Below are 22,499 nucleotides of genomic sequence, written 5' to 3'. Positions count from 1 at the left end.
CTCAGAGGTATTGTGAAATTCTCCAAGCAAAATTAATCTTTATTTATGTAAAAGTAAATAGAGCCCATACACATTTTTGGTGATGAGATGTTGCAGAATCAACAGCTGGGGTGTTCAGCCCCAGAAAGCTGAGTACCCGTGTGTCCTTTGTGAAGTCAGCAGTCGCGTCCTGCTCATGCTCTGTCCAGCGCCTGGAATGGGTCTGATACGCTGTGTACAAGTAACTAACTGGTGTTTGAAACGTGTGACTGAGAATCTGTCAACGTCTCATGTTCACCAGAGAGTCACTAAGTCAGAAACGTAACTGAACAGTTACCAGAGCAGTGAAAATGTCGTACACATTTGTGGATTCTGTTTAAGGGATCCACGAGAGCTGTTAGAAAGGGGCACCTGGGTGGTTCAGTCGGTTAACCGTCCGACTCTTGGTTTCAGCTCAGGTCATGATTTCAGGGTCATGAGATCGAGCCCCACGTTGGGCTCTGTGCTCGGCGTGGAGTCTGCTTGAGGTTTTTCCCTTCTCCTTCTGCCCGTCCCGCCCCACTTTCTTTCTTGCTGCTCTCAAGTAAGATCTAAAAGAAAGGGACGGAAGGAAGAATTTTGTGGAAGTGCTGTGGGCCAGTAAGGTTGACTCACCATTTGACCTGGCAGGTTGCGCCAAGTCCTGTCCTCTCATTTGCTGGTGTTCTCTCCGTACAGCTCTGGCTTGCTCTGGCAAGGCTAGAGACCTATGAGAATGCCCGCAAGGTCTTGAATAAGGCCCGTGAGAACATCCCTACAGACCGCCACATCTGGATCACGGCTGCCAAGCTGGAGGAAGCCAACGGGAACACGCAGATGGTAGAGAAGATCATTGACCGAGCCATCACCTCTCTTCGGGCCAACGGCGTGGAGATCAACCGTGAGCAGTGGATCCAGGTGAGGTCCGCAGGTAGGGGGCCCCACGGCGGGCAGGTGTCCTGGTGTCTGCTTTAAAAGTGCACGTTGGGGTCTCTGCTAGGGTAGGGGCTGTTGGATGGTACCTGAGGGTTTGCATGCTGGGGAAGCAGGCATGTGTGGCTTTTCCCTTATGTGATCATGACCTAGGTTTTGGTAGAGTTGGCACGTTGATTACGTCTTGGGGTTGGATGCTCTAAGGAATTTTCTGTGTATGGGCACTGGGGAGTAGTACCACTTTGCAAGTAGAAATAATACGATGTAAGGAGAATGATAGGCCCGTGGCTAGTGCGGTGTCTGAAGATCTCCTGATCCAGCCTCCAGGACAGGCGACCTCTCCTACCTTCCACTTCCACCATGTGAGCTCTCTGGGCCTGGGCCCCCCATCTCCTGGGGGGGCCCTGCCTGAAGTATAGTCAGCCGAGGGCAAAGTGCTCCTTCCCAGTGATCTGCTCCCTTCCACCATGAAGGGCCCTACAGAGCAAGGCTCTTGCTTCGCCTACTGCCCCTTGGCCCTGGGAAGATGGTCTCAGGCCTCCTGCTCCCTGCTTCTGCTGCTGTTGCCACACGTCTGATTACCATTCTCGGAACAGCCCCCAAGCTGAACTGTTCCCAGTGTGGCCAGGAGGGCCTCAAGTGGTGCTACCCTATTCCTGGGGTCCCTCTGGATCAGAGCCCCTCCTATTAACTCTTTCTCGCATGGATATTAAGCCACATGGCCCCTTTCTGTGTTTAGGCATTTTTTTTTTATCCTGAATGCAAGGCCTTGCATGTTCCTCTAAAATTTAATCATTGATATTTAGTCCCTTGATTTGTTCGGTGTTTTTAGCCACGTGGTTATGTGTGGTTACCCGTGGTTACATGTGGTTACACACGGTTACAGTTTTTTTTTTTTTTTTAAAGATTTTATTTATTTATTTGACAGAGAGAGATCCCAAGTAGGCAGAGAGGCAGGCAGAGAGAGAGGGGGAAGCAGGCTCCCCGCTGAGCAGAGAGCCCGATGTGGGACCCGATCCCAGGACCCTGAGATCGTGACCTGAGCCGAAGGCAGAGGCTCAACCCACTGAGCCACCCAGGCGCCCCATGGTTACAGTTTTGATGCCTCATCCCTTTGTGCAGACCCACCTGTCTAGCCAGTGTCTTCTTCCTTCTCCTGAGAGACTGGTGTTTCTTGCACTGCAGGTCTGATGGTAGATTCTTCCAGCTCTTACGAGCTCATCTTTGTTTTTGAAAGATATTTTCCCTGGGTATAGAATTTAGGTTGACATTCCTTTTTTTGGAGTACTTCAAAGATACAGCTCTGCTGTCTTCTCTTCTCTGTTATTTCCCAGAAGAACTCCCTCATCTTTGGGGCACCTGGGTGGCTTAGTCGGTGAAGCGTCTGCCTTCGGCTTAGGTCATGATCTTGGGGTCCTGGGCTCGAGCCCTGCATCGGGCTCCCTGCTCAGCGGGAAACCTGCTTCTCCCCCTGCCTTCCGCACCTGGCTTGTGTTCCCTCTTTGTCAAATAAATAAATAAAATCTTTTTTTGTTCTTTAAGATTTTGTTTATTTGACAGAGAGAGATCCCAAGTAGGCAGAGAGGCAGGCAGAGAGAGAGGAGGAAACAGGCTCCTCACCGAGCAGAGGGCCCATGCGGGGCTTGATCCCAGGACCCCGGGATCACGACCCAAGCCGAAGGCAGAGGCTTAACCCACTGAGCCACCCAGGCGCCCCTGTAAGTGGAATTTTAATATCATTTTTAGGTAGATCATTGTTGGTGTGTGGAAATACAGTCTCTTTCTGAATATTGAGCTTATATTATATAACCTTGATGAAATTTAAATCATAATAGATTTCATGGATTCTCTAAGGATTTTCTGTATACGAGATCATGCCATTTGCCTATATCATCTTACTTCTCCGCGCCCCCCGCCCCTGCTGTGATTCTGAATGCCCTTTTGTTTCTTGTCTAATTGTCTTGGGTTAGAACCTCTGGTGAAGTGTTGACTACAAGTGGGGAGAGCCAGCATCTTTGTCTCCTTCCTGATCTTAGGAGGAAGTATCTGGGTTCTCCAGTTGAATATCGTGTTAGTTCTGTAGCTCATTGATGCTCTGGTCATTTTCTAAAGACTAATTCTTTTTCCTCACCATTTTATTTTGGATCACTTCTGTGGGTTTGTCCTCAAAGTCTGAGCTGCTGTTCATCTCGTCTAGGGGGTTTTCCACCTCAGATTTTGTCTTTTTCATTTTTAGGAATTTAATTTTGGTCTTTTATTTTTTATTTTTATTTTTTTTTAAAGATTTTATTTATTTATTTGACAGACAGAACACAAGTAGGCAGAAAGGCAGGCAGAGAGAGAGAAGGGAGGAAGCTGGCTCCCTGCTGAACAGAGAGCCCGATGCGGGGCTCGATCCCAGGACCCTGGGATCATGACCTGAGCCGAAGGCAGAGGCTTTAATCCACTGAGCCACCCAGGCGCCCCTAATTTTGGTCTTTTAAAAATGTCTCTCACAAGGCGCTTGGGTGGCTCAGTCATCTGAGTGTCCAGCTCTTGGTTTCAGCTCAGGCCATGATCTCAGGGTCCTGGGATCGAGCCCCACCTCGGGCTCCATGCTCGGCGCCGAGCCTGCTTGATTTTCTCTGTCCTCCGCCCCTCCTCCCACTTGTGCTCTCTCTCTCATGTTCTCTCTTCCTAAAAATAACAAATCTTTTAAAAAACCTGTTTCTCATTTTTAACATGAAATGTTAGATTTTTTGCTGCCTCTGCTTGATATTTTGAACACACGAAATGCAGTGATTGCAGCTGTTTTAGTGCCCTTGTCTCCTGACTCTTGATGCCTTTGTCAGGTTGGGATTGATTCTGTTGGATACGTTTCCTTTCATTACAAGTTGCGTTTTCCTGTCTTTGCGTGACTGGTAATCTTTGATTTGTTGCCAGACATGGTGAATTTTCCCTTGTTGGGTGCTAGGCATCTTGGCACCCTGCAAATGCCCTAGACTCCTCTGTTGGAGTGCGGCTGTGTTTCCGGACCTTTGACCCTTCGGCTCTTGCTTCGGTGCTTTGCTGGGTTGAGCCCAGCAGGAGTGGGTTTGGGGCAGTCAGGGCTCGTCGGCCAGTGGAGGTCTGTGCACTCTCTGTGCACTCTGCCCAGTGACCTGTTTCTCTTGGGGGTTTCTGGTCTGGCTGGTGGAAACAGGCACTGTTCCTGGTTCCGTGTGATCTCCGAGGGTTGCTCTGATCCTTTGGGGTTCTTTCCAAACACTCGTGCTGTGTTTGGTGCTCCGTGAACACTCCCAGGTGGCCCTCTGCAGAGCCCCGCGCCAGAGTTCTCCCCTGTGTCGCACGTCTCCTCTCTGGTGCTTCGTCCTGTGTACTGGTTGCTCCTTGGGCTTTTGGGGCTCGGCTCTCCCTCCTCCACTGGCCCTGCCTGGGTTCCCCTCCCTGCCCCGTGGCCCGGAAGGTCTCTGGGCTGTGCCCTGGAGCAGCGGGCTCCTCTGGTCTCTTCCTGGGGCTCAGCCCTCACACCCCTTTGCTATCCATATCCGGTGTGTCAACGACCCCCGTTTCATGATATTGTCTGGGGCTGTGGTTGTCTCAGGAGCAGGGAATTCCAGCTGGGTCAGCAGAGTTTCTCCGGTCCTCTGAGGGCTTTTGGAGGCTGATGGGGCCCCTGCCAGGGTGTGCCGCTCCAGCTCTCTGAGCGCCTTCTCGGTCTCCCTTGAGCCCTGGGAACTGTGTTGCACACGGTAGAGCTGAGAGTCCTGTGTTCCCAGAGATGCCCACCTGTCAGTTCCCGGTCCTAGCCCCCTTTCTGGGGCGCGTTTGCTTGGCCACAGCACGTCCATTTCTTCTGCCATCTGTGTGTCTGTGTTATCAGGACGGACGATTGCAAGAGGTGACCGTGGCTGTCCCCCCTCTCCCCTTGCTGGCTCTCAGACCAACCTCCTACAAACCCTTCATTAGGACACTGCCAGTGCAGACAAAGGCAGCATGAGCTAGAATTTTTTTAAACTTTCTTCAGATTTCCTGTTTTGCTTTTACTTGCTTATATTGAAATGGGATGAAAAGGGTCCGTCTGAACGTATGATGGTTTTACTTCAGTCGTCTTAAGGTCAGAACTTACTTCAGTGTGTGGTGTCCTGCCGAGTATGTGGCTCTCAGGTGTTTCATGTCCTGAGCAAGTCCCCGTTTACGGAGCACCCATGGTGTGCCAAACTCTGCTAAATGCATTAACCCTCACCTTCTTACTTCCCATTTCCCGTTGTTTGTGGAGCCAGTCCGGGCCCACCGCCCTGCTGCGGACAGGAGCCTTCACGGCGGGTCCAGCCCAGCGTGCCTGCGCCCCCGAGCTGTCTGTGTGCTTTCCTTTTGTCTTGAGGTGCCTCTCCTTCCGCGGCCTCTGCTGTCCTCCTCTTCTCATAACCTAAATCTCTTGGTAGTTTGGCCCTCAGCCCCCTTTTGAGACTTTTCTGTGCTTGCTTCTGTAGTGATCTCATCTTCCCGCATTGTCAGGAACATAACTTCCACGCCAGGAACCTCCAAATGGGGACTGTGCTCTGGGCGCTCCCCGTGTCCTAGATCACTCCCCTGCTGCCCTGCATCCCCCTGGAACATGGGACAGTACCGCAGCCTGAGGTGTCTGGGATGCATCCCCTGCTTTGCCCACAAACTCTGCCAGTCCCGGCCGAGCTCACCTTGGTGAGCAGTACCTGGTCCAGTTACTGCTTGTCACCTGGCTGCGGCCATCCTCGGCCAGGTACAGCCTCCTCTGGCCGTGGCAGTGATTCCTGATGCCCATCCCTGCTGATGCTACACACCACAGTCGGGGCAGTCCTTTTCTTTTTTAATTTTTTCCAAAGATCTTATTTATTTGAGAGGGAGAGAGATCACGAGCATACAAGGAGAGGAGCGGGAGGCAGAGGCAGAGGGAGAGGCAGAGTCCCCGCTGAGCAGGGAGCTCCATGTGGGACTCAATCCCAGGATCTTGGGATCATGACCTGAGCCAAAGGCAGTCACCCAACCAGCTGAGTCACCCAGGCGCCCCTGGGGCAGTCCTTTTAAAATAAGATTGATTGGGCGCCTGGGTGGCTCAGTTGGTTGAATGACTGCCTTCGGCTCAGGTCATGATCCTGGACTTCCAGGATCGAGTCCCGCATCGGGCTCCCGGCTCCTTGGGGAGTCTGCTTCTCCCTCTGACCTTCTCCTCTCTCATGCTCTCTCTCACTCATTCTCTCTCAAATAAATAAATAAAAATCTTTAAAAAATTTTTAAAAAAATAAGATTGATCAGGGGCGCCTGGGTGTCTCAGTGGGTTACGCCTCTGCCTTCGGCTCAGGTCATGATCCCAGGGTCCTGGGATCAAGCCCCACATCGGGCTCTCTGCTCAGCGGGGAGCCTGCTTCCCCCTCTCTCTCTCTGCCTGCCTCTCTGTCTACTTGTGATCTCTGTCTGTCAAATAAATAAATAAAATCTAAAACGAAAAAAGAAAAATAAGAACGGCTTCTTCTCTGATGTTTAAAAGTCACTTATAGTTTTGTTTCCTGGAGAACTGTGTGTTTCGTGTCCCTTGCCCAATTGCGTTTTGTTCCTTCCCTGATTGACATACAAGAAGCTTCAGTGACATTTCTGCGTCTCAGCCGTAGACCCACGGCTGTGTTGTCCGCACGTCCTGAGACCTGCTTCCCGAAGTCCAGTCCTCGGGCCACCCGCCTGCCTGCCTGACGGGATGCCCTCGTGGTGGGTCCTCCCTCTGGGTTTCTCTCTTACCTTCTGTGTACACCCCCATCTGTTCTGATTAGACTGTTTCTTTCTTTTGTCCATTTTGAATCCTGAGTTCAGACCAACAGACACAAATGTTACTTGTCTTGATTCCTCTTACTTGGGAAGTTTCTTTTCTGTGTAAGAACCTGCTAGCCCCTGAGCCATCCACTACGGTACTTTGTACACAGTAGATGTTCACGTAATGTTTGAGTAGATAGAGGCAGCTTTGGCAGGTCCTCAGGTATTTGTCTGGCGTTTATCTGCTGGGTGGCAGGGGTGGGTACACAGTGACCGAGCAGAGCCAGGTGGGTGGGCTATGGCAAGGTCCGGCAGGCGTCGGAGCCTCGTGCGTGCCCCTGCCCGCCTGCACTGAGGAGGCTCTCTGGGTCCTCAGCCCGCAGGACTAGCACACCCCTGTCAGGCACCTGCGGCTCTGGGCTACAGTCCAGTGTCCCTCTTTCAGGATGCCGAGGAGTGTGACAAGGCTGGGAGTGTGGCCACCTGCCAGGCCGTCATGCGTGCTGTGATTGGCATTGGGATCGAGGAGGAAGACCGGAAGCACACGTGGATGGAAGATGCTGACAGCGTAAGTCCGGCTCCCGGGCCCGGAGTCCGTGTGTGGGGTGCTGGGCCGCTGAAAGTGTTTCTGAGCTGCCGACTCTTGAATGTAGTTGCAGTTTTAGGAATCGAGTTTTCTCTTCACCCGGCTTTGCCTGGGAGCCACTCTTTGCACACCTCCGATGTGCAGCGGTCTGGGCGAGCAGACGCTGTGCCGTGAGCCTAGAGCTGGCGTGGAGCGGGAGCCCGCAGAGCTCTCGCAGCCGCCCGTGCCCCGCCCCGTGGCTTCTGTCGTAGACCGCAGTTCGGAGAACAGTTGGCATACGGAACTCTCGCCTGCTCTGAGATTCTTTCCTGAGAACAGGCTTCCAGAGAAGAGAGCAGGAGGTCAAAATCAATACCCATTTTAGGTACTTCATGCCGTAATTGTGGCCCTCCTTATTTTTTACCCTGTTACTTTGAAATAATTTTAGATTTACAGGGAAGTCGTGAAACTGTACAAAGAGTTCTTACATGCCCTTCACGCAGACTCCCCCACATTTGACCACTTTGCCACGTCTGCCTTCTCCAGGCGCACTCACACACCCACATCTCCCACCGAGTATGTGAGAGCACGCTGCAGAGGCCGTGGCCCCTTTCCTCTAAGTCCTTCAGTGTGTGTTAGAGGACGTTTTCTCACACAGTCTCAGCATAGCTGGCAGAATCGAAATCATGTGGATACCGTACAATTAAGTGGTTTGCAGAACTTCTCCAAATGTCATCCATCACCCTCCTGGGCGTCCTGTTAGCAGAAGGAAAGGCCCCGCTGTGCTGTGACGTGGTAGCTGCCCAGGGGGACTCCGTCAGGCCTCCGCGGCCCCGATACCTGCAGGGGGCTCAGGTCTGCCTTTGTTTCTCACGAGGCTGGCTTTTGTCAGGACAGGCCAGTGACGCCTGGGGTCCCCCTGATTCAGGTCTCCCTGACATTTCCGCACTGTGGGATTGAGGCGGGACGTGGGGTCCTCCTGGCTGTGTTGGAAGGTTAGGTGCCCCTTCAGCGCCAGCCAGCTCGAGTGGCGTCTGTCAGGTTTCTCCCCTGGAAGGTTGCTCTTCTTGTCCTTTGTAATTAATAAGTGCTTTGTGGGGAGACACTCTGAGACTAAACATCCTGTTTCTTGTCAAACTTTGACCTACTAGTTTGTAGGTCCGTTAATGAGGTTTTTGTCCTGTATTAGTTACTACTGTGGTATCTGCCAAGTGGTGCTTTTCTAAGTACTGTGTGTTCTACGTAGTGTTAGTGTTTATCAGTTGGAATTCTACAGTCAGGAAGAGCTTTCCTCTGTCCCTGATTCACTGGGTATTTGCTTCCTTACGTTAGCAGAGACCAAGGATCCCGGCTCCGTTCTGCGGCTTTGCCCCGCCTGCTGGCCTCCCCTGTGTGGAGCCCACGTAACCGCCTCCCGAAGGCTGTGCGTGCCCTGACCCCGAGCACAGGGGCCGGCCGCGCCGTCCTTTTCCGGGGCCTGTGACCGACGTACGGCCTTGTGCACAGCGAATATACTCTTGGTTCTCTAGCAGAGTGCAAGACACAGGCCAACGGTGATTTTTAAATGCTTCTCACGATGGAACAGTCAAGACACAAAGTACAAAGTCACTTAACACACACGTTCAGTCTGTGTATTGGAGGAAAACCCCGAACTGCGCAAGAGAATCCCAGTCCCTGGTGGTTAAGCTCCTTCTTATTCTGCGTGTGGCGTTAAACGCTCCACTTCCTTTTATTTTCCGTGTTGTCTTTGACAGCATCGGAGGCCCGGGGAGTCCGGGGTGGGGGCATCGCCCTGCGGATGACGGACTGTGAGAGCAGAAGCCCACGAGCCGCTGCGGACTTGTCTTTGTTGGCTCTTGCTCCGGTCCCGGAGCAAGCACAGCTGTCAGGGGCCGCGGGCTTCCGGAGGGAGAGCGGAGTCTCTGTGCTTCGAAGCTCGGAGCGTTTTCCTGGTACTCCGCCCCTCGGGGACCGGCCCAGGTCACCCACACCCAAGACCCTGGGCAGGTTGTCACGTGATCCTGGCGGCTGGGCGAACTGCCCTCAGGATCTTGGTCAGAAGCCCCAGGGAGGGCTACAGACCGGTTTGTGTGGGGTCTAACCCTCACTTTTCCAGACGCTGCCGATCAGGACATGCCCGAGACGGGCCCTTCCTGGTTTCTGTGGTCGAGTCATATTGAGTCCATGTGGCCAAGGAGGAGCGCGGCCTGGACAAGGAGGTCTTCGCTGCGCCCCTGCCCTTTGAGGCCTCCACACCCGTTTCCACGCTGGCGGCCTTTGAGCAGCAGCAGGCCCACTCGCGGCTCTCTGCGAGGACGCGGCTGTCCGTCTGGGAGGTGGCCTCGGGGGCTGCCTGTCTGGGGCTGCCTGTGCCATTCCGATGGTCACCGTTGCAAAACGGCGTTTCTGACGTGCTTCCTAGTGGCTTTTCGCTTACCTCAAGATAAAAAACCCCTTTCGGTGCGAGGGTGCCTTCTGCATGTGCGGCGCGTGGGAGAGCCGCGTGCCGGCCTGTCTCCTGTGTGAGGCTCCGTGACCCCCGCTGTCAGCCTGTCCCAGCGAGTGTCCCTGGGTTGTGACCGTCTAGAGATGTGATCACCACAGATAGTGCCTGGTTCGTGTGTTGCTTGATGCTCACCAGGGAATAAAGTCATTCTTGAGTGACACGTGTTTATGGTAGGTCTGTTTGAGTGGATGGGTTCGTTCTTTTTTAAGCTGCGTTTTTTTAAAAAAAGATTTTGCTTACTTATTTGACAGAGCCACAGCGAGAGAGCGAACACAAGCAGGGGGAGTGGGAGAGCGAGAAGCAGGCTTCCTACTGAGCCAGGCAGCCCGACGTGGGGCTCACTATTAGGATCTGAGCCGAAGGCAGATGCTTAACTCACTGAGCCCCCCAGGCGCCCCAAGCTGCGTTTTTTATTGTGTTAAAATACAGGTGTCCTGGGGCGCCTGGGGGGCTCAGTCGGACATCTGCGTTTGGCTCAGGTCCTGATCCCAGGGTCCTGTGATCAAGTCCTACATCGGGCTCCCTGCTTGCGGGGAGCCTGCTTCTCCCACTCCCTCTGTTCCCCCCACCCCACTCATTTGTTCTCTCTCCCAAATAGATAAACAAAATATTAAAAAAAAAATACACCTCTCCTCAGAGATGCCTTTCCAGCCTCCTGGCCGCGTGTGGCTCGGGGGCTCCAGGGGGCTTTGCAAGCAGCCGGAACCCGCGGCCACTCATACTCCTGTATGTGGGCGCTTGTTCTCGTCTCTGTGCTCGCCCGTGTTTTACCAGTTGCTAAGGAGTGTATCTTGTATCATGGAAACTCTGTGCTACACCTCGTTTTGGCGAAGGAGCCCGTGTGTGTGGTCTGTGGTCACACAGCCGGCCTCCCTCGCTGGCGGCTGGTGCTGCCGTCCCCCCGCAGCGGCTCCCGTGGTGGCCCTGCGTGTTTGCTGTGCCCGTCCTCCCGGGGCGTCCTTCTCCCGGACCGGGTCTCCCGGGGCGTCCTTCTCCCGCCGGGTCTCTCGTTGGTCCTCCTGTTGCGTGACTTCGAGCAGATTTTGTCGGGCCTCCTGCTCGGACGCCTGTGCTGGGCTGCCCGCTCTCATGCCTGTCTCTCTGCCCTAGTGCGTGGCCCACAACGCTCTGGAGTGCGCACGTGCCATCTACGCCTACGCCCTGCAGGTGTTCCCCAGCAAGAAGAGCGTGTGGCTGCGGGCTGCGTACTTCGAGAAGAACCACGGCACCAGGTACGTGGTGGGGCCCCCGGTGCGGGCGGGCCCTCCACCCCGCGCGCACGGAGCTTCTGACCCCGGCTGGGGCAGAGCTGAACGTAACCCTCACGTCCCCACAGGTGGGCGAGGGCCTCCCTTTGCGATCCAGTTCTCTGCGGTGAGGGGTGGAGGCTTCTGCGGCCCTGGAGGCTGGGAGACCGGTCTTTGCGGCCCCTTCGGTGATAGGGTCCTCACTGCTCTGTAGCTGAGAGGCTGAGCCGCCGAGGGTGTCGCTCCACGGCCGTGCCGGCATCTGAGCTGGCGGGTGCCTGGCAGCCCAAGGGGTGCCTGGGGCAAGGCGGGGCCCGAAGCCCCACGTCTGTGCCCGCACCAGCTCCGGCAGTGTGGGCGGCATGGCGTCCGCGCCCAGGCAGGCATGGTTTTCATTTAGAGCTGTGCTGACTGGGGGTTTGGGCTTGTTTTGTGCTCTGAGGAGGTCCTTGACCGTTTTCTCTAATTGTATTCTTTAATTGGAAAAAGCTTTGGGTCCGCCTTATTGGCCGTAGCTGCCGATTAAATTAGGTGTTGCAATTTCTGGTGTTCTGGGGTGCCTCTCTGGGGCACCAGGCCCCCGTCGCTGTGTGGACCCTCTGCCCGTGCCCTCTGTGGCTCTTCCCTGAGCTCGGGTGCCTCGAGGCGGGCAGGCCTTGCTGATTTCTGCAGGCTTCTGCTGGGAGCCCACCGAGGCCCTGTTTTTTTCCTTTCCTGGCATTGCTGAATCTCAGTCTGCTCAGGGTGTCTGTCCCTGGGGTGTCGCTGAGGCGCCTGTCTCCTCCCCACTCCCACCATCTGGTTTGGTGTTTGGGAATTAACTCGTTTGGGGATGCGTTGAGATGACTGCTGGCTCACCCCTGTGCAAGTTCACCTGGGACACGCCAGGTCCGAGCAGGGCCTCTCCCGGCCCTGTGGTCTGTGGATGTGTGCCTCCCTGGCACCGCTCCCCTTGGTCCTGGGCTCAGGGCACTTCCCTTGCCGCCCCTGGCACCCTTCCCATCCGGTTGACTCACGGAATGGAATGGCGCGGGGAGGCGGGGCGCTCCCAGTCTGGGGTCCTGGTTCTGGTGTTGTCTGGGAAGCATGGTGTCCTCTCGCGGGCTTCACTCCACACAAGAACGAGCCCTTCATCTTGCCCTCGAGGCCCCAGCGGCCGTCAGTGCCGGCGTTGCGGCAAAGGGCCGGTGGCTGTGTGAGCGTCGGCGGCTTCGTACCGGGTGACCGGGCTGGCGTCGTCTCGCTCAGCAGTGACCGAAGTAACTGCTTTCCAATCAGACAGTTTCTTTGGACACCGAAGAGAGGGTTCGGGGTCATAATCTTTATCGGCGGATCTGTGGTTGCAGATGAAAAGAGGTCTCCTGTCACCCGGACCATGAAGTTATCATTCCCCTCAGGACACCCGACCATAAAAGGGCCCCCGAGAAGTCTCTCCATCGGGCTTCGGCCTGTAACAATGCCTTGCTTTGTAGCACCCTCTTCAGTAGTTGCTTTGAGAGCCTTTATGAAGAGAAAAGATTTCCCCACACTCTCCCCATTGTAAAACCTGGTGAATCATTGACAGCGCCGAACTTTGGAGCAGTAACTCTCTTCTCAGCAACCCTGCTGAGGCCGTGAGCGCCCCGCGTGCCCTGGCAGTGACTGTGGCCCCCTGTCTTCCAGGGAGTCCCTGGAGGCGTTGCTGCAGAGGGCTGTGGCCCATTGCCCCAAAGCAGAGGTGCTGTGGCTTATGGGCGCCAAGTCCAAGTGGCTGGCAGGGGATGTACCCGCGGCGAGGAGCATCCTGGCTCTGGCCTTCCAGGTGGGTTGGGGCGCCAGCTGGGCCGCAGGGGGCGTGTGCACTTGAACCCCGACCCAGGGCCTGTGGGGGACTGAGAGCTCCAGAGTGCACGTGACCCAAAGCCCTCCCCCTATTCATCGATGGGAGCTGGCCTAAGAGAGGGGATGTGTATGGTCAGGATGCACCCAACTTGGGGTGCTCTACAGGCAGCTGGGGTCCCAGGGCTCCCAAGAGTGGGAGAACGGCCAGCTGGTGGACCTGCCTCTTGGTCATGGCTGCTCACCGTAACCACAGGCTACACGTTCCAGAACGTAGAACATAGGGCCAACAGGCGGCATTCCCCAGGTGCGTGGAGCAGTCACCAGAGACCACTGTTTCCCCACAGAAGAGCACAGTGATAATCTCTTTCCTGTGTGGAAATGCGATTGTTGGTCCCTACACTCTGCCCATGGGCCACTGGGTGCAGCCGGGCCCCTCGGGAGGGTGGAGCTGCGCCCGGACAGCTGTGCCCGGCCGGGCTCGTGGCGGTTAAGGGCATGAGCTTGGTGTCAGCAGTTTGCGGCGCACTGAAGTCCTTGAAGTTTTCATTCCAGGAGAGTTACTGTTCAGTGTTCTGGTAGTTTCAGGAAGTGTGCGACACAGTGATCCCACACTTCTGTCGCTCACTCGGTGCTCAGAGCTTGCGTTTTTATAAACTGCTGAGTCCAGCGTGAATGTCCATCTGTTGTTGCAACCCTGACGAGCGTGAGAATGATATTTGTCCTTCCTTTTTTTTTAAAGATTTTATTTATTTATTTGACAGACAAAAATCACAAGTGGGTAGAGAGGCAGGCAGAGAGAGGGGGGGAAGCAGGCTTTCTGCTGAGCAGAGAGCCCGATGCGGGACTCGATCCCAGGACCCTGGGATCGTGACCCGAGCCGAAGGCAGAGGCTTTAACCCACTGAGCCCCCCAGGCGCCCTGACATTTGTCCTTCCTTGAGTAAAGGCCACGAGAGGGGACTGGCCTGTGTCAGGCCTCTGGCTTTCTGCTGTTCTCTGGAGGACAGCTACGTGTTGAGGACGCTGCTCCTGTCTGGCTCACAGCTTCTCCCTCCTTCTGCCTGGACGCTGCTGCTTGTCCCCAGCATCCCCCTCCGGGTGGCTCCCCTCTCCCTGCCGGTCACCCTGGGGCTGCCTGCCGGGTCTGTGATGCAGCCAGGCAAGTGTGGCTGGTGGGTGGCTGTGCTTTCTGGAGGCCGTGAGGACCCCACTCCTGGGTCTGCTGGATTCTGCATGTGGCCCAGTCCTAGCCCGTGGGAGCCCTCCACACCGTCCATGATCCCTGGGCATCCTTCCTTCCTGCTCCCCCGGACGCACTGAGATGGCCAGTGCCTTGTCACCAGGCTTGGGAGAGGGGTGGGTGTGGCAGATGCACACCGGTGGTTTCGAGAGGCCCCTGGGAAAATGGCTCTGCCACTATCAGTGTTGTTGCCTGGGTGCCTGGAAAGTGGGCTGGCTTGTTTTCAGGTAGGTCAGCATTCTTGGGCCAGACCCGACATTGTCATCTGTTAGCCCTGGAGACGGTTGGATCAGACCGTCCTGCAACAGAGAGCGAGGCCCAGCCCCATGCCCAGGCGGGCTCCTCTTGATTAAGCGTGACCCAGCCCTGGCCCTTTGTTCGGATCCCTCCTGACGCTGCTGCACTCTCCCTCCAGGCCAACCCCAACAGCGAGGAGATCTGGCTGGCTGCCGTGAAGCTGGAGTCTGAGAACAACGAGTATGAGCGAGCCCGGCGTCTGCTGGCCAAGGCGCGGAGCAGTGCGCCCACTGCCCGGGTCAGTGGGCTGCCCGGGCCCCCCCGGGGTCCCCAGGGCCTGTGGCCTCAGGAAGGTGTGCGGTGCCCGCTGAGGCCACAGTACTGTAGTCTTGATGGTTCACCCTTGACTTTGAGATGCGGCGCAGGGCCCAGGAAGCTGCTTACAGAAGTCTGTGGAGCGCGGCGGGGCAGATGGCGTTTGAGGGGGGCGTCATCCCGGCGGGGGTGCCCGGCCTGGCCAGGCCCAGTGAGGGAGGTGACGGGGCCGTCTGACGGCGGGTCTGCCGCGCAGGTGTTCATGAAGTCTGTGAAGCTGGAGTGGGTGCTGGGGAACCTCGCGGCGGCCCGGGAGCTGTGTGAGGAAGCGCTGAAGCACTACGAGGACTTCCCCAAGCTGTGGATGATGAAGGGGCAGATCGAGGAGCAGGAGGAGCTGACGGAGAAGGCTCGGGAGGCCTACGGCCAGGGGGTGAGCCTGGGTCTCGGGCTGCCACTCTGAGCTGGCCCTTGCAGACAGAACACCGGGCTTCAGGGTGCCATTCATCTCCCCTGGTCTGGGAATGGGAGGCCCGGGGGTCAGTGACTTGCTTGGGCCCCAGCTGTGATAGTGGTAGCAGGGTGAGACCTGGTACCCTCACTCAGGCTTATGCTTTTCCTTCTGCGAAACTTTGTGCCCTGCATGCAGGAAAGAGTGGGCTGCACCACACTTAATGTAAGGGCTGCCGTGTACACTCCCCATATGCACACGTGCACACGCCCCGGGATTGCGCTTAAAGCCCCACACCCAGGCATGAAATGGGCAGGTCTCTGTGGATGTAAGCGCACCCCCCCCCCAAAACCTGTCCCAGCCTGAGGGGCTGGCCACAGCTCTCACAACCCCTCCCTGACACCCGCCGAGCCCACTCCTGCTTGTCTTTGTTGTCTGTAGTTGAAGAAATGTCCGCACTCCACTCCTCTGTGGCTCTTGCTTTCTCGGCTGGAGGAGAAGGTTGGGCAGCTGACCCGAGCTCGGGCCATCCTGGAGAAGTCGCGCCTGAAGAACCCCAAGAACCCAGGCCTGTGGTGCGTCCTGAGGTCCAGGGGAAGGGGGACAGGTGCTGGCCGTGAGGAGGCTCCGTTCCTGCCCTGGGAGGGCTCGGCCTGGACTCTCAGACGGGCCTGTATAGAGTTGGGTGCTCTGGCAGAAGGTGCCCAGGGGAGCCAGGAGCTAATGATGGGGGAACCGGCCGGATGAAGCCAGAGAGGTAGACCCCACAGAAGAGGGGATGTGTAGACGAGGCTTTAAGGAGCGAGCAGGAGGTCAGGTGAGGATGACCTGTCCGTAGGAAACCGCTTGCGGAGAGGGCTTGTGTAGGGCTCCTAATGTCAGGGCTGGGGCCTGGTGGTTCCCAAAGGAGACCCCAGAAAGATGGGCAGGTCCTGGACACCGCTGATGTGGTGCTCCCCGTTCCGGCGGCGACGGCATGCCAGCCGGCCCTCGTCCTGCACGTGCTTCCTCGCGCCTGCGTGATGTCGGCCTCCCAGGCCTCAGCCGTGGCGGCAGCCGCCTGGGGCCCTCATGGTGCGGGGGGGGCACCAGTGCCTCGCTTCTCTGGCAGGAGAGCTCCACCTGGCTGGGCTGGGAGCTCCAGCCACGGGGCGTCCCGGGAAATTCGGGACTGCAGCTGGGCTTGTCCTTGGGCTGCGCGCGTGGGTGCCGGACCTTCTCTGCGGGCCCCGTTCCTCAGGTTGGAGTCCGTCAGGCTGGAGTACCGTGCGGGGCTGAAGAACATTGCCAACACGCTCATGGCCAAGGCGCTGCAGGAGTGCCCCAACTCCGGTAAGCGGCTTCCTGGCTCCTGGACTGGCCCGGCGGCGGCATTTCCTGAGGGAGCAGGGTTCAGGCTCAGAAGTGCTTGTGAAGTGTGTCGTCGGTCAGAGTCCAGCTCTTCTTGGTCTCGCAGATCACCCGACCGACGTCTCCGGTGCTCGGCGTGGGGACTTAGACTTCCTGTTCTGAAGTGCCCCCGTTGCTTTTTCTTCTGAAACCGAATTTCCATTATCTCACCCTACATCTAAACGTACCTGTAGCATGAACACATTTGGAGTTAAAAAAAAAAAAAAAAGATATTAGAAATCACCTGTAGGGGCCCCTGGCTCGGGCAGCTTAGCATCCGACTCTTGATCTCGGGTGTGAGTTCAAGCTCCACAGCGGGTATAGAGATTACTCAGAAGTAATAAAAAGAAAATCCCCTGTAAGTCCGCTACTGAGAAATTGTTGCTTTTAGCTTCTTTGTGCTATTACAGTGTGTGTTACTGTACACAACGGAAGTTCTTTTATGTTTAGTGTTGTGTTTTGTTTTAAAGCTGAAAGTTTTGTTTTGTTTTAAGATTTTACTTGTTTTAAGATTTGAGACAGCGAGAGGGAAAGAGCACAAGCAGGAGGGAGGGTGGGAACAGGGAGAAGCAGATTCCTGAAGCTGGGGCTCAGCCCCAGGGCCTTGAGATCGTGACCTGAGCTGAAGACAGATGCTTAATGGACTCAGCCACCCAAATCTTCACGAAAGTGAATTTTTTAGTGGCTTCGTAAAATGTACCCATGTGGATGTACCAGAAGTATACCACTGCCCTGTCGGTCAGTTTGAATCTTTACTAGCATTTCTGCTCGTTTTGTCGTGGCAGAGCCCCGCACGTGGAATTATAGAGTTGGTGGGAGTGAACTTCACAGGTTTGGGGCTCGTCCAACCCAGTCACTGCCGGAGTGTTGTCCGGCCTGTGCCCTCAGGGCTGCTGTGCGGCGGGCGGGCAGGGCAGCCTCTGTGGCTCTCTCTAGGCAGGCCCCGTGGGCAGACGTGTGGGAGGTCCTAGCCGCGGTCTGAGGACACCCCGGGTTAGGGTCTTAGCCAGCCCCTCTTGGCCTGCTCGTGGGCAGGTCGTTTCTGACAGCAGAGGTGGGGTCTGAGCGGTGGTGTCCTTGTGTCTGAATTGCAGGTGTCCTGTGGTCTGAAGCCATCTTTCTTGAGGCAAGGCCCCAGAGGAAGACCAAGAGCGTCGATGCCCTGAAGAAGTGTGAGCACGACCCCCACGTCCTCCTGGCTGTGGCCAAGTGAGTGGGGGGTTCCCCGTGGGGTTGCTGACCCTTGGGACCTGATGGAACCTCTTAGAGTCTTTGGCCACCAGAGCTCCATGATAAAGCACTTTTGCTTTGACCCAGAGCAGCCCCGTCTGCAGGCAGAGGCCGTGCAGCCCTGTGCTGACCCGATGGCCGAGGCCGACCCTGACCGCGAACGGGCCGCTTCCTCTGGGCCCGGCCCTCCTTCCTTCCATCCTGATCCTTCTGATGGGAGTGGCACTTTTAAAGTGGCACTTCACGCCTGCACATGTCCTGAGTTGGAGACAAACCCGCTCACGTTGGTCCACACAGAATTGAAGTCATAAGCAGAGCAAGGGGCTCTGGGCGGGTTTTCTCGTGGGAGGAAGAAAGCAGAGAGCTTCACCTTGGTGACCTCGAGGACGGTCCAGGGTCTGTCTGTCAGGCCCAGTCAGCCTGCCTGGGGGCGCAGAGATGCATGGGCTGGAGACCATCGTTCCTCCAGGGTGCATGAGCCTGAGAGCAAGAGGAGGTCAGCCAGTGACCCCACGCCATCAGCTCGAGTGTCCAGGGCTGGGTCAGGAGTGTCCTGGGGAGCCATGTGGTGTGCAGGGCGGGGCCTTGGGAAGATCCAGTGACATTGCGGCTGATGCGTGGGGGGCCTGAGAGCCGGGTGGGGGTTGGGTGTGTTCAGAGGAGGCTGGGAGGTGACCGGTGGGTTTGAGGTGGACGGTCATGAGGAAGAGCCTTGACTGGGCGGGCTCCCAGGACTGCTGCTCAGGCCTCACCTTGGGGAGGCAGCACGTGTGGCCCCGGAGCTCCGGTGTGCTGCCGTCGCCCAGAGCCAGAGTCTGGCCTACCCCGGGGGGGATGCGTCGCAGCACGGGCCCCACTCCCTCAGGTCCTGCAGGGCTTGTCGCCAGCCGCTGGGAGGCTGAGGGCACCGCGCGTGGAGGCTTCCCACCCACCGGCTCCTGAGGCCCGGCCTGAGCCGGCTGGGGACCCCTCCCTCCTGCCTGCGCTTCCGCCTCGCCTCCCGGAGTGACTGTTATGTATGACACCTTGATAGGGCGGCCATAAACCCTCGTAAAAGGCTTTGCAAAGTAAATAAGTCACTCTTTGCTGTTCTCAGGTTGCTGTTCCGTGTACCTGCTATCAGGGTTTGTGCTCTTTAAGTCATAGTTTATCTAACACCAAGCAATTAAGAATACCACAAGGCTTAAAAAACAATCAAGCTATCAGGGCACAAAATCACTCTGTGTTGTAACTGAGGCCGGTCCAGGCAGCTGCCTGACCCGCGGGCTGGTGGTGCGGGCGCTGCTCTGGGGCCTGTGGCTACAGGGCCCGGAGGTGTCGAGAAACAGCCCCCTGGAGCTCCGGGCCATCAGAGGGTCACCCTGCCGCCCCTCCTGCCTCCTGCGCACTGGCGTGTTGGGAGGGCGCTCACCGGTCCTTGGTTTGGTTTCTGAACTTCCTCGCTTGTGGCTTCCAGCATGGGCGTGGTTTTCGGATGTGTGCATCTGCTGCGGGTTCAGGTACCTGGGGCTGACCCGAGGCCCGTCTTGTCAGGTGGGCTGGATCCTGCTGGAGGCGGCTAGGGGTGGGCAGAATGACCCAGAAGGTGTCCATTGACGAGCAGGTTGAAACTTCACTTTCTCTGATCAAAGTCTTATTTTAGGTTTTTGTCAGGTTTAGTTTGATCCTCTAGTGTTCATGCAGAGGCAGGTAATGACTTACAGGAACCCAAGTTCTCGTGTATGGGTTTTTTAAGAAATAGCTGTTTAGACCCTTGAAGGACAGTTGAAGGTTAGTGACCTGGAGCGACCCCCTAGGGAGCCAGGCCGCATTCCTCCGCCCTCCTGTTGGGAGCCTGGGGGCTCGCCAGGGAGAGGGGCAGAGTCTGCTGGCCACCGCAGGCACTGGGCTCGCCGTCCGCCTCTCGCACGGGCAAGCTGCAGCCGGAGGTGGCCAGGGCCGGGCCGTGCCCGGGCCCTCCGTGGCTTATGCTGGCCAGCACCGCTCAGGCACCCAGACGGCACCACTTACGGGTCCCCACACCGATGTCCCCGGACAGGCTGTTCTGGAGTGAGCGGAAGATCACCAAGGCCAGGGAGTGGTTCCACCGCACGGTCAAGATCGACTCGGACCTGGGGGACGCTTGGGCCTTCTTCTACAAGTTTGAGCTGCAGCACGGCACAGAGGTGAGGCGCCGCACACGGTGGCCGGCGACTGGGGTGTGGCCTCACAGTAGGAATGGGGGTGGTGTTCAGGCCCTAAAGATTCACCTCGTGCCCCAGCGAGTTTTGTCCTACACATGAGCCCGGGGGCAGCGTGCAGGGAAGCCTAGGCGGCAGCCACTCGTCCCCACCGCCCCCAGCACTAAACATCGTCAGAGTTGTGCTCCTGGGGGTGGGGGATAGCCAGGCTGTCCTGGGGTCCCCACAGGAGGTGGGAGCTGTGCCACGTGGAATCTGGGCAGCGCCTTGTGCAGAGAAGGCAGGTTCGGGGCGCTCGGTCGTGGCACAGACGTGGGCTGGACTTGGCTCCGCACGTGTGTACTGAAATCAGCTCTGGGGAGGGTCCGTGTGGTGGGGCTTGGCCCCCGGCGGAGGGACCATCTTGATGAACACAGCGGAAAGACTGCTCTGCCCCCCTTGCCGGCCAGGCCCGGGCCTGTGGGGCTGGGTGAGCGTGGTGGGTTGAGCAGGGGGCTCGCCTGACTCGCATGCCCGCTGGTCCCTGCCCAGGAGCAGCGAGAGGAGGTGAGGAGGCGCTGTGAGAACGCCGAGCCCCGGCATGGGGAGCTGTGGTGCGCTGTGTCCAAGGACATCGCCAACTGGCAGAGGAAGATCGGGGAGATCCTCGTGCTGGTGGCGGCCCACATCAGGAACACTTTCTGATGGTCCGTCCAGGCCCGGTGGCCACGGGCCTTGGGGCAGCACGTGCAGGAGCGCCAAGTGGTGGGAGCTGGGTGGAAGGGGCCCCGAGCTGTCTGTCCTGCTCTTTAATTAAAAGCTTTCCAGGTAGCGCGTCCGGGTTGGTGCCCTGCAGGTTTTCTCCGCGCCGCCTCCCCCCCCCGCGCAGACTCCGGTTCGTGACCCCAGTCGGCTCACTGAGGTTCCTGTTTTCACAGGAGCCGCTTGCAGACGGCCTCTGTCCCCCAGAGGACGCTGTGTGCCTCCCTGGGAGAAGGGGCTGGGCAGGTCACGTCCTGGGAGCAGCTGGGAACAGGCTCTCCTGGTGACTCATTTGTCCCCTTTGGGTGGGGGGCGCCCCGCAGGCCTGCCCGCCAGGGTAGGTAACTTTCCTAAGCCACGCAGACGCCAGGCCCCACTTCCTAACGTGCCTTCCGCAGTGTGTTGCTAAGGGGTAGTTGTGAGGCCCCTCGGGTGTATGCTGAAGGGAAGTGTTACCAGGAAGCAATTTTCTCACATTTGCACGAGGATAAGTTTTTGCTGATTTATAATCAGCAGTTTTGCTCTGAAGCACTTACACCTGCCCATATCTCTGGGTTGAAAGATGCGTGACTGGGAGGCTCAGCGTGTTCTCACTGCGAATGCTGTGTGAGGACAAAGGCCTTGCTCGGGCTCTGGACCCTGAGTGCGTGTCCATCTGGAAACCAGCGGATTCTCTTAGAAGGGTGCAGACCTGTGGCCAGAGGCTGTGGGGTGCCGGGAGGCTGTGGGCCGGGGAGAGGAGATGCTGGTTGTTCCGTACAGGGCGGAGAAGAGTAGCGGGCAGCTGCTCCCCCATGTTCATGTACGAGAAGATTGCAGAGCAGCCCCTGGGTGACGTGGATGAGGGGGCCTGTGGCGGGGCTCAGTCGCTGACCCATGGCTTGGCCCTCCCCAGGTTGGGGGGCGCTTGCCTTCACGTAGCTCCCGAGGCACCTTTGCCTGGAGAGCGAATGCCCTGCTGGGTCCGCCTCTGCCGTGCTGGGAGCCCAAGGACGCCACCAGCCCAGAGTGGGCGGCAGACCACCTGTGTGGCCTGGGTCCCACCCACAGACTGTGGGTAGGGAGATGCCTCCCCTGCTTCTCACCCCGAGGAGGGCCAGGCCTGAGAAGGCAGTGCGGGGAGGCTCACAGGGTCTTCACGGAGGCTGAGGTGACTCCTTCGATCTCCTGGAGGAGGTGAGGGGGATCCTGCCTGTGACACTGAAGACGGGGTCCTGAAGCTTTGGAAACCTTGAAGACCAGCCGGTTCCTACACACACATAGAAACCAGGGCCCTGGCAGAAACAGTGACTTGGCCATGGTCGCGGGGGTGGCTGGCACCCTTCTGTGCCCTGAGATGGACGTGGCTTCTCCCCCACACCCCTCTGAGCTCACGGTCAGGTGAGGCCTTCCGCAGAGCCCTTGGAAAGTTCCATTGCATCTGGACCATCTGGTGTGAATGTCGTCTTCTCCTTTGGACGGGGGTCGTTTGCTCTGAAGTGGTGAGACCGCTTTCCTCCCTGGGAAAAAAACAGACCTTAGGTTTTCTGAAGCTGACGTTTCTTCAGTTCTAGCTCAAGGCAGGTTGGCTTCTGGAGGCTGCCCTCGTTCTGCGGTGCGGGCTGGAGGGATGACCAGCTGGGCACCGCCAGGTAGGGGGATGGTGGCCCAGCTCCGGGAGAGCCTTTTTTGGCAAGCGGCCACGACTGCCCCCAGCAGAAGACCCCCTCAGCCCAGGAGGGCTGAGCGGCAGGAGGAGCCTGGGAAGTCCCACACCTGGGACCTGCAGGGGCCAGTGTCTGTGACGGAGCTTGGGGCTTAGGTCCAGCTCCCCTCGTTCTGCCGGCAACCAGGTTCCCAGAAGAGGCAGCACCTACTGACCACTGAGGAAGGCCCCCGTGGAGGG

General features: G+C 57.5%; 1 protein-coding gene across 1 annotated transcript in view; it reads left to right on the top strand.

Moving 5' to 3' along the window:
- PRPF6 (pre-mRNA processing factor 6) overlaps window positions 1-20,690 on the top strand; it is a 39,287-nt gene extending 18,597 nt beyond the window's left edge. The window contains exons 11-21 of the mRNA XM_080813163.1: window positions 697-915; window positions 7,139-7,261; window positions 10,875-10,996; window positions 12,674-12,812; window positions 14,487-14,606; window positions 14,880-15,056; window positions 15,516-15,649; window positions 16,315-16,406; window positions 17,558-17,672; window positions 19,732-19,858; window positions 20,405-20,690. Coding sequence (XP_080669289.1) covers window positions 697-915; window positions 7,139-7,261; window positions 10,875-10,996; window positions 12,674-12,812; window positions 14,487-14,606; window positions 14,880-15,056; window positions 15,516-15,649; window positions 16,315-16,406; window positions 17,558-17,672; window positions 19,732-19,858; window positions 20,405-20,557 — 1,521 coding nt within the window. The 3' untranslated portion in view covers window positions 20,558-20,690. The remainder of the gene's footprint in view (window positions 1-696; window positions 916-7,138; window positions 7,262-10,874; window positions 10,997-12,673; window positions 12,813-14,486; window positions 14,607-14,879; window positions 15,057-15,515; window positions 15,650-16,314; window positions 16,407-17,557; window positions 17,673-19,731; window positions 19,859-20,404) is intronic.
- Window positions 20,691-22,499: the final 1,809 nt, after the last annotated feature.

The sequence above is a fragment of the Martes martes genome (assembly GCF_963455335.1).
Source record: "Martes martes genome assembly, chromosome: 9".
In the NCBI taxonomy this organism is placed as follows: Eukaryota; Metazoa; Chordata; class Mammalia; order Carnivora; family Mustelidae; genus Martes; species Martes martes.
Note: the sequence above shows the minus strand (reverse complement) of the source record. Positions and strands in the feature narration are given on the sequence as shown.